At 25.2% G+C, this 10,804-nt stretch overlaps 1 protein-coding gene across 1 annotated transcript; it reads right to left on the reverse strand.

Moving 5' to 3' along the window:
- Window positions 1-893: 893 nt before the first annotated feature.
- LOC129610854 (uncharacterized) lies at window positions 894-6,521 on the reverse strand. The gene is made up of 7 exons (XM_055523617.1): window positions 6,518-6,521; window positions 5,553-6,457; window positions 5,359-5,491; window positions 2,645-2,686; window positions 1,673-2,577; window positions 1,448-1,586; window positions 894-1,085 (listed from the first exon to the last, which is right to left on the reverse strand). Exons 1-7 carry the CDS (start codon window positions 6,519-6,521, stop codon window positions 961-963), a joined length of 2,253 nt encoding a protein of 750 aa, XP_055379592.1. The 3' UTR covers window positions 894-960.
- Window positions 6,522-10,804: the final 4,283 nt, after the last annotated feature.

The raw sequence follows: 10,804 nt of genomic DNA on the forward strand, positions 1-10,804 counted from the left end.
AGGTCAAATATTAATTTTTGTATATATTATATAACAGATATGAAATGTTTTCAGCCACACTGTTGTTATAACAGTGCACAATGATGTAGATGCATATATATTTGTATGTAATATAAGCTTTACTATCTATAAAGATTTTTATTTGTATGCGTATGTACCTATAGAAACATGTCAAAGACCCTTTATATGAAAATGTATGTTTTATTTTTGCATCATATACATACATACATATGTATTTATATAAAGCGTTAAGGTTTGTGTAGGTGTTTTTATTTTTCGATCATCGCAAAAATATTATTTGAAAATTTTTGTTCTTAAGTAATTCGGACACCTTTTTCTAACTTGTTTAATTTCAAATATAGAGATTAGAGTTTCAAATGTAATTTGGTACATTTAAATTTTTCGTAACAAATTAGAATTTATCAAAGCAAGTTAAATTAAGCAGGAACAAACTCGTAGAACAATTAGTTTTCTAAATTGATTCAAGCCGAAAGTTTCTTGACAAGCCTTCAAATTAAAACCTTTTTCTTTAAACCCTTTCGGCTGTAAATTACCTTTCGAGTAAGAAACACCCTTTCGAGTTTCTTTTTTTTGTATTTAATTGATATTCTATTGCCTATTGTAACTCTGTGACTCATTCAATGAAAATTCTTTTTCATGTTCCGATTATTCGATATTTCTATATCTATGCTCAAATGTGCGTCTTCAAGGAAACATTTAATTTTTCTAAATATGTTGGTTTCCACCATCAAAACCTTATAACTATAAAATAAGATTTAATCACTAAAGCTAATAAACATATATAATGTTACAGCATAGCTTTCGTTTTGTCTTTACAATATATATAGTATCTTTGTATAATTCAAAATATATACATATAAGCACATATAAACTCTTATTTAACACAAAATATATTTTCAAAAAAAATTTGATCAATATATAAAATAATTCTTTATTTAACTACACACGGGTAAGATGACCACTAAAGTATACGTTGGCATTATCAACGATTGCGAAGAAAAATGGATGATCAGCGTAAAAATATTTCATATTCAAATTTAAGGAGGTTGGCACAATGGTTAATCCTAAAATAAAAAAAAATCAAAATTATCACAAATTAAATAGCATAATTATAGGAGAAAATTTTTGATTCGAATAATAAATATAGAAGCGCATACACTTGCGGTGGACAGTAGCTAAATTAATCGATATTTGTTATATAAGATTACATTTGAAAAGATAGCACTTTTAATAATTAATATTTCGTAGTTTTAATCAAATAACTTAAATGATTTGCATATTTAATTTTGATAAAATATTTATGTAAAATATAAAATGTATTTAAAATACACATTTCTGTCCTATTCGGCAATATCGAATAGAAATAGGACAGAAAAGTGAAGTCTTTCTAAAAAAATAAATTCAAAATATTTTTTAAATTACATACCCGTTGAAGCAGCAGCTTCAGTTCCAGATTCATTAACATCAATAAAAGCTTTATGAAGAACTTTTCCGATTTTTGATGCTCCGGTTGATTTAAAAAAATTGAATTTTGCGTCATCTGTAAACATTTCTTTCATCCCCATCTAAAAATCACGAATTTGTAAACGAATTGGCATTTTAGTTGCAATGAAGCTTGAGCTGTATTTCTTTCTTATACAAGAATACTTACATTTTCCAAAACTTTATTTAAATCAAATTTGGATTCAATTTGAAATTTTGGAAGTGTTATTGCTACTTCACGCGTTACCATATTATTAGCTATTTCTATTAAATTATTTGTTTTTAATTTTTCTTCTAAACCATGAATACCAGTTTTTTCAGTCGGTAAAATTAATAACATGCTCAAATCTGAATTAGCATATGGAATTTTAACTGCTTTCGCGTTAAGATCATCTAAATCTGAATATAAGAAATCATCTTCAATAAACATCATATTTGCTTTTGTTTCTGTAGTTCCATCGTTAAAAAATTCTCCTTCGCGTGATAATAAAGGTATTTTCCAATTACCTTTAAAATGAATTGCATTTACTAAAACCATTTTTGTTTCTGGAGATATAACTGATTCATCAACAAGATTTTGAATTTTATTGTTTGTATTATTCGAAACCCATTCATTTATTTTGCTTACAGAATTTTTCGAATCTGCAAAGTCTAAAGTTTCAGCTTCTGATTCAAATGATTTTCTTGCTACCTCATTGAATTCGGATTTAACTTCAAATTCTTTATTAGCAAAAATTTTATTAGCTAATTTCATAAGAGATTTAGGACCCCGTGCTATTTGTAACATATTTTCAAATTGTTTAGCAACTACATCTTTATCAGCCGAATTAAAATGTAATCCTTTAGCTAACTCATCAGCTGTACTGATTTCAGCACCAAAAAATGCTAATGCTAAACAGGTTTGTATCGAAGCTGGTGAAAAAACTAAATTTCCATTACTTGTTTTCTCATCTTTTGTAATGTGAGCGAAAAGATCTGAAGTAAATTCACCATTCGAAAAGATATCAGTTGAACCTGTGCTAGCAGATAATGTAACTCCAAGAATTGAAACAAGTATAGTGAAAATTTGAAAGGCTGTTACGGAAATAAAAAATATAAAATGTTTAAAAGAAATATTTTTCAAAAATTATGCTTGACTTACTCATCTTAACCGATAGTGTTTGTGTTATTTTACCTACTAAACCTGTTTAAGTCTAGAACAGAATATTTATATAAAAATTAATTTCTCACCTTTACAACGTCATATCTTTTATCTTTGGTGGGGTTATACGTGAATTCGATTAATTTTAATATTTCCTAAACAAATTTTTGTGATTTTATGAGCTTTTTCTGTTAAAATCTCTGTGATTTACCATTTCTTTCAGGTTTTTGTTTTTTTTTTAAGTTTTAGTTTTCTATTGCATTTAATTGAAAACGAAAGTAATTTACAACTTTTTTTTTCAAAAATTTTGAATTGAATAATAAAATCTTGTTTTTGCTTTTGGTAAATGACGGCTTCAGAAGCATTGTGGCAGAAATCATATACAAAAATTTTTTTATAACTTCAATCGATCTGGTGACAGCTTTTTGTTTCAGAAATTGTGTTGTCGTTCACAAAAATATTTTTGCTTTTCTAAAATTTTTAGTGTTTTTAATAAGCATATTTGCATAGTTTAATGTAATATTATGGTTTATGGGTTATATCACTTGAACTTTAAGAACTTCTACGAGCGAAATTCGAAAGGCGACAGCTCGTAATTCAAATATGTTTACATATAAAACACACGTACTAACGTTACTTGCTTATAAAAAACATCAATACATTTATAATAACGTGTATTTGTAATTTAAACCCAAAGGAAACTCTTATATGGTCAAGTTGAAAATGTGCATTATGCATTATAATAAAATAATATTATTAGTTTATGCGTGTAAATGTTGACAATACCTGTTATGAATTCAAAATAACATATTTGTGGTTCATTATAACAAAAAAAAATTTTTTTGTTTTGTTTACCTATGGTAAAAAAAAATGGTTGTTCCGCACAATATAAAGATCAAACAATACGAAGTACAACTTAAGAATTTGGGCTTTGATTTAATTTTTAAGACTTGTAGAATATTACAAATCTAAATTTAGGCGAATGAGTTGTTGAAATTGAATTTGTAGAATAAAAATTCTACGACAAGTTAGGCAAATGATTAAGAATGATGAAAAAATTGCGATTGAATAAATTGACCTTAAATATTTTTTGCTAATTATTGGACTTATTTTTGATTTCAAATAAAAACGTCAATCTTTGTATAAAAGACAATTTGTAAATCTAAATTCAAAAACAAAATTCAAAAATTTATTTCTTCCGCAATTACAAAATCGATCTGTACTTAACCCCTGTCAACAAGAACAATATGTAGAAATATTAAACTAATATTTTTAAATATTTAAAGCACGTATAATATTCGTCATAAATATACTTTTATTTTTCAATCTCTTGTTTAGACTACATAATTAGGAATCTTTATTAATCTATAGAATTAGTATATTATTATTTTACAATTAATCAATAATTCTATAATTGCACTACACATAGCCGGTATTTTTTTATGACCGGTTTTTTATAATAGAAATTATACTAAAAATCGAGTGATCAATGATCGTACGTTAATTAATGCTTTTATAAAAGCAAAAGTAAATATACACTTTTTTTTTCTTTTAATTTATAAATATATATGAGTTAGTATTTAAAATTTTCAAATACTTGTTTAATATTAGAAATTTTTATTTTTAACTATTTTAATGAATTTTTTTGTTACGGACTACTTGAATTTATACACAAATTTTAAGTTATATATGCTAATTTTAATAACATAGTGATACTATGTTGATGATAAAACCGGGTGAACTATTATATTAACAGTATAGATTCAAATACAAATGCAATATCAAATTCATAAATATATTTACATACACGTACAATTTATATAGGAGAGTAAAAAGAGTGAGCAAAATTTACTGAGAATGTTTACCAAATTAGTGTTTAATTCAAACAAGACTCTTTGAAAATTAGTTTTGTTTGTTTAATATCGGATACCTTATAAATAAATTATTTATTATTGTTTATAATAAACATTGTAAATATTATACAAAACATTTTCAGTTTTAAAAATTCTGTTTAATTCCACAAAAACATACACGCTTCGAAGAACGCCGATTTCATCCCGAGTAAGGTAAAAACGATTTTGAAAATGATTTGAAAAAAATTTTATAGCTAAATAAAAAATTTTTGGATCATAATATTCGATCAATTTATATAAAAAAATCAAAACCCCACATTTTTATTTACTTTGCGTTTCTTACCTTATTTTTGAGGCTGAGAATTAAATTTATCAACAATATTTCATTAATTCTCAAATTTATTAGTTTACGTTCAATTGCACTTGAAACCAACTGAGATATCATGATATTGATAACAACATGAAGACAAGTACTCTCTTTACACATGGTTAGAGATGCGCTATACGTGAATGCGCTAGACAAAGCCGATAAGAAAAATTTAATTTCTTTTTAAATTCAGTCAAATAAAACACGTACAACTATCAAATACTTAAATTGGTTTAATAAATTTTATTTTCAAATAGTTTTTAAATATCCCATAAAATAAATGTAATTATCATCTTTAATAGCAAATAAAAATGGTCTATCAGCAATCAATTCATTCCCGATGGAAGCTAGCCTCAAAGATACATATTGCACTCCTATACCTAAAAGAATTTTTTTTTTCAAAAAATATTCGAAAATCTTTAAAAATTATAAATTCTTATTTAAGAGGCAGAAAATTCACAAAGAAAAGATTTTCTAAAAAAAAAAACGCTTACTTGATGCAGCAGTTGCATTGGTACCAACTTCATTAACATCTATCAATGCTTTAGTAACAACTTGAGAAATGCTAACATTTTTATCCAAAAATTTAAACTCAGCACTATTAGAAAACATTGTTTTCATTCCCATCTAAAAGAATATCAAAAAATTCTATGCAAATATAGAAATTCTTAAATTTAATAAATCTTACCGATTTCAAAATATTTTCCAATTCCAATTTACTTTCTATGATAAATTTTGGAATTTTAATTGTCGTTTCTTGTACAGGCATTTGTTTTGTTATTTCTATTAAATCAATGTCAGAAAATTTCTCCAATAAACTGCTTAAATTATCATTGAAATTAGGAAGCAAAATTAGTAAACTAAAATTGGAGTTTTTATATGGTAACTCTGTAACTTTTGCATCTAATTCTTCAATATTTGCAAACTTAAAATAATCTTTAACAAATAAACAATCAACTATATTTGTTTCAACTTCACCATTGTTATGAAATAACATTTTTTGAGATTGAGGTGAAATTTCCCATTCACCCTTAAAATTAATAGTATTGATTAAAATTAAATCCATATTCGCGTTTAAATTGCTGCCATCTATTAAATTTTTAATTGTGTTATTTGTTTGTAATTGTACCCAATTATTAATCGTATTTATTGCATAAAGAGTTTTTGAAAAATCTAGGTTTTCAATATCTGATTTGAAGAAATTCTTTGAGATTTCACCAAAATCTGATTTAATTTCAATCCCTTTATTTACATAAATTTTATTTGCTATTTTAATGATACTCTCTGGACTTTCACTAATTGATAAAATACTTTTAAATTTATTTGCCAAAATTTTTTTATTGAAATATGGTAGATGCAATGATCTTTCTATTTCTTTAGCAGTTTCTCCTTTAGCACCGAAATATGTTAATCCCAATAACGTAAAAATTGATGCTGGTGACATTATCAAGTTATCATCTTTCTCCAAAAATTTGACTGTATTTCTGAATAAATCTGTTACAAATTCATTATTATTTATAAGCTTATCTTCACTGAAGGGGGCAGTAATAAATAATAAATTTAAAATTATAAATAAAGCAACCAACTTTTGCACTAAAAAATACATAAATTATAATAATTTTTTTCATTAATTAATTAAATTTATTTTCGTACTCATCTACTTACTCTTGTTACACTTATTAAATATTTATTTTGAAAAATAAAATATATTATGAGTATTTGAAAAATATTCTGTAAAGTAATTTGCACAAAGTATGGAATTACACTAATATTAATTCGTTCTAAGACTCAATCATTTATACAAACTTCCAAAAATAACTGAAATACTATACCTTATACAAGCTATATTTGTTTTAAATATCAAAGAATCGGAAACAAAATATTTGGCCAACTGGTATAAGAATAAAAAAAAATAGAAAACAAGAGTGAGAGTAATTTTCTCAAATATTGAGATATCTCAAATATCATTTGAGAATAATACATAAAAATAATGTCAGAAGTTCCTACTCAAGTGAAATTAACAATTATTCGGACATCGAGATTTTTACACCGGCATTAAAAAGAAAGTCCTTAGAAGTTTCCTTTAAGACCACTGCAATGTAAGTTTCGAATATCAAATGCAAATATTTGTCAACGCTCTTGCAGTTGGGCTATTAAAATATAATTTTTTAATCAGTCGGATGAAAAACCTGGCCAAATATAAAATATACATTTGATGATAATATATTGTGCACAAGTTTTATTAACCGTTTTTAATGTATAAGTGCTTGTGTATTATAACATGTATTTCTTTTGTAGCTTTTATCAGACTCATCGTCAATCAATCTTACAAAAAAAAATATATTTAGGAAGCGATCAAACGTAAAATATTAACTGATTAATTAATGTTAACATCACAATTACATTCTTACAATGTCAATAAATTTATTTTTTTTATTTTACACAAATAAATGAACTCAAAAATATTAAATACAACAAAAATAAAGCTTATCTTCAATAAAAAGTTCAAAAATAAAATAAGGTAAATGTGCACTGTCCTTCAAAAGGTATTTTTAAACCTAATTCTGATTTATTGGTAAAAAATAATAACTAAACCATAACCAGAGTCAAAAGAAGTCTAATTTTCCGTTTTTTTGTAATCTTTTTTTTTATAATACAAAAGGTTGGTATAACAATAATTTGAGTATTTCTCATGATAAAAACCGTTTCAATACCTCGTGAATTATGACCCTTCGGGGGAAGGTAACAGTATACATAAAAAAAAATTATCATAAAAAATTGAAAAAGTACACAACAAGTACGGCAATATTTTTCAATACTTATATATAGTTGAAGTGTTATACGAGTATGTCCATTACAATATGTTATGGGAGCGGTTCAATTCTTCAAATCCGAATTTCTTACTTACTTTTCAGCACTTTTACCACAAAATGCAAAAAAGTGCTTATTACTTTCTCTCCGTCTTTTCCTGCGTCTGTAAAGTTAGATCGCGTCAAAATTTTAAAAATGCATTTTTCAGCTATTTATAGTGTATGGAACGAAACAGCATAATTAAACATATTATGTACAATAAAAAAAATTACTGTCGAATTGGCTTTCAAATTCGACCCTTAAGACTCCATTTGCAAAGTTTCGTTTTCATCATGAAAGTATGCAATATTATTATTAATTCATAACACCATTCGTCGAAACATACCTTGTGCATTATAGGCTTATTAACAACTGCTTACTTTCATGACTAAATTAAATTAGTGCAAAATTATTTTTACTTGCTCAGTATATCAACTAGGTTTGAGTATTAGTATTTAGTATATCGTTGTATGTACTCGAAATTAACATAAGGAATTATTTAAAACAAAGAAATATTTTTTTAATGTATAATAAAGCTTCTGCGAAAATGGAATTGATAGAAGTTCAAGAAGACATTATGACATTAATGTAAATTATTCAAATCTGCAATAGAATTCAAATACCGGTCTTTTCTTATTGAAACTTGCTTTGTTCGTCCCAAATTTTTGAAGCAACCTGCACAATTTCGTCTTCAACAAAAAATTTTAAACAAATTTTGTTATATTTTATTTTTGTGGGAAGACAGTTCAATTTGAGCTTTGTTTTCGAAAGTGTTTCTCGTGATTATGTGTACTATTCATGTGTATTCCAGCAGAAGCTCCACTAGTTTTATTTTTTTAAAAGGAGTTTAAAACAGCTATAAATGCTTCTTTTATAAACGACAAATCATTTTGTGTTTTCAAAGCCGACATTCATGTTCAAGGCATAAATTAAATACATACTCGTAATTCAATGTTGTTCTTTCATTGCTATATAACACTAGCCCCAATTTATTTGAGAAACAATTACAAGCAACGTTTAAAACACAAAGTCTTTTGTTTTACTCTTAATTTTATAATTAAACGCTACTTCATGTGTATAAGTTTAATGAGTCGAATATTGTAGTATAATTAACAAGTAATAGATTACAATTAATATTTCTCTCCATATTAATTTCACGGTTTTTAACACATGTTTTTAACCATGATCATAATTTTTTTATGCAAAAGAATATTGGCTAACCCTCTGTTAACACAAGTAGTTTTGAATTTAAAAATAATGTTATTTAATTTAAAATATATTTGATATATTCAAAATTTTATTTATTTTTAAAAAAACACACTTTTTTTTTTTTGGAAATTTTGGTAAACATTAAATTTGGGAAATATTATTAATCATTAGTAAATATAAAAGGCTTTCGAAAATTCCCTGCTAAAACAATATTATGTAGTAAGGTACTGAACATCTAGTATTGAAAAACGAAAATGATGTTAATAAATTAGGTTATCATGAAAATAAATAACATTATTATCATTAAATAGATCATAATTTATGGGGAAATCCTTAAAATTAAATATTTAATATGATTCTGTTTTTATAAATAAACATACATACATAGTACACATTAACAAAAATAAACTTTTTTTTTTGCGTTTAGAAAAGAATTTTAACAAGCACAGCTTTACAATTTTGCAAATTCAAGTAACATTGAATAAGATATTTAACTTTATGTGGCACAAAAAATAATATTCATTCGAAGAATTTAACAGAAATACTTCGAAAAACGAAAAGAATTCTGGTAATAATAAGTTTTGAAAATAAGGCGTAAAAAATTTACCTAATTGCACTCCTTTTGCTATGACAGAAATTTAAAAATTCAATACAATAAATTAAAAAGAACTTCATTGCACCCCATGAAAGAGAAACTAACTATAAAACTAATGCAGAATATAAAAACAATAATGCAGAATTATTCTAGATATACAACTGCGCTATACACTATCAAATCAGCGAATAATCGTTTAATAAGTGTTTAGTTCATTTAGTATGATTTTTTGTTTCTATTATAAATGAATGTTAAATTTGAAGTATACAATAAGATTGTTTGTTATACAAAAATGTTTTATGTGGTGGCACGAAAGTGTTATATTTTTCAATATTAATTACACAAATTTTTCATTCAATTATAACAAAAAGCGTGAACGCTAAACAAAATAGCGAACAAAACAAACTTGTGGTCTAAGCAAAGGTTTTAAATCAAAGCTTTGTAACATAGCACATTTCTATCTGACAATTTAGTTAAGTTTAAAACTTGCCTTTTATACAGGCTTACATAACGAAATCAGTTCATTGAAATTATTTTCTAATTATCATATAAGGTTGCATAAATTTAGGAGTCATTTTAAAAATATAATTTTCTTAATTTAAAAAAAGTTATACTTACTTTGAAAATTGATCTAGATTACGAATTAATTTATTTAAGACTTAACGGTATTTCTTTTTGTAAGCGATTATTGCAACATCTTTGATTTAAATATAAAAATGTGACAGTAATCTCTATATCATACAAGTAATAGGTAACCGACAATTTTTATTTATCGAAAATAAAATATTGTCGATAAAAGTAGAAGTTCATCCAAGTAGTAGTTTAACATTTCTCGAATTCATAGATTGGAGCAGTTAGAAAATTAAAGTTATATTTTGAGATAAGATTTCATTAAAACCATCGATTCGACAAAAATTTGCTTATTAGAATTTTATGATATTTTTATGGTATGGTTAGAAATAAATTGTCTTCCTGAATTGATTGTGATTGTTTGCAAAATTTTGCAAAATGACTTTAATTGTGTCACATCAACTTGTCAAACTGCTATTGCCGCCATTTCGAAAACTTCATAATTTGATGGGGAAATGGAATATGTTAAAATTTTCTTTTACCGAAATGATGTTTGTACTATAAAATCAATTTTCTTAAAAAATATCAGTTTTCCTTGCGAAAGTATGTTAGAATCATAGACAAATCAACATTAAGCAAATGAAGTAGTAAACTTGATTGATTTTTTTATGTATACTTTTTAGAAAAATCTCGAGATATCTTGACCGTTAAATTAA

The sequence above is a fragment of the Condylostylus longicornis genome, unplaced genomic scaffold (assembly GCF_029603195.1).
Source record: "Condylostylus longicornis isolate FDR11 unplaced genomic scaffold, ASM2960319v2 ptg000048l, whole genome shotgun sequence".
NCBI lineage: Eukaryota > Metazoa > Arthropoda > Insecta > Diptera > Dolichopodidae > Condylostylus > Condylostylus longicornis.

Excerpts from the sequence above, each read along its gene's own strand:
- LOC129610854 (XM_055523617.1), bottom strand. Across the intron at positions 5,492-5,552 it reads TGGAAAATATTTTGAAATCG|ATGGGAATGAAAACAATGTT; the intron begins GTAAGATTTATT and ends ATATTCTTTTAG. Across the intron at positions 2,687-5,358 it reads CAATGCAACTGCTGCATCAA|GTTTAGTAGGTAAAATAACA; the intron begins GTAAGCGTTTTT and ends AGACTTAAACAG.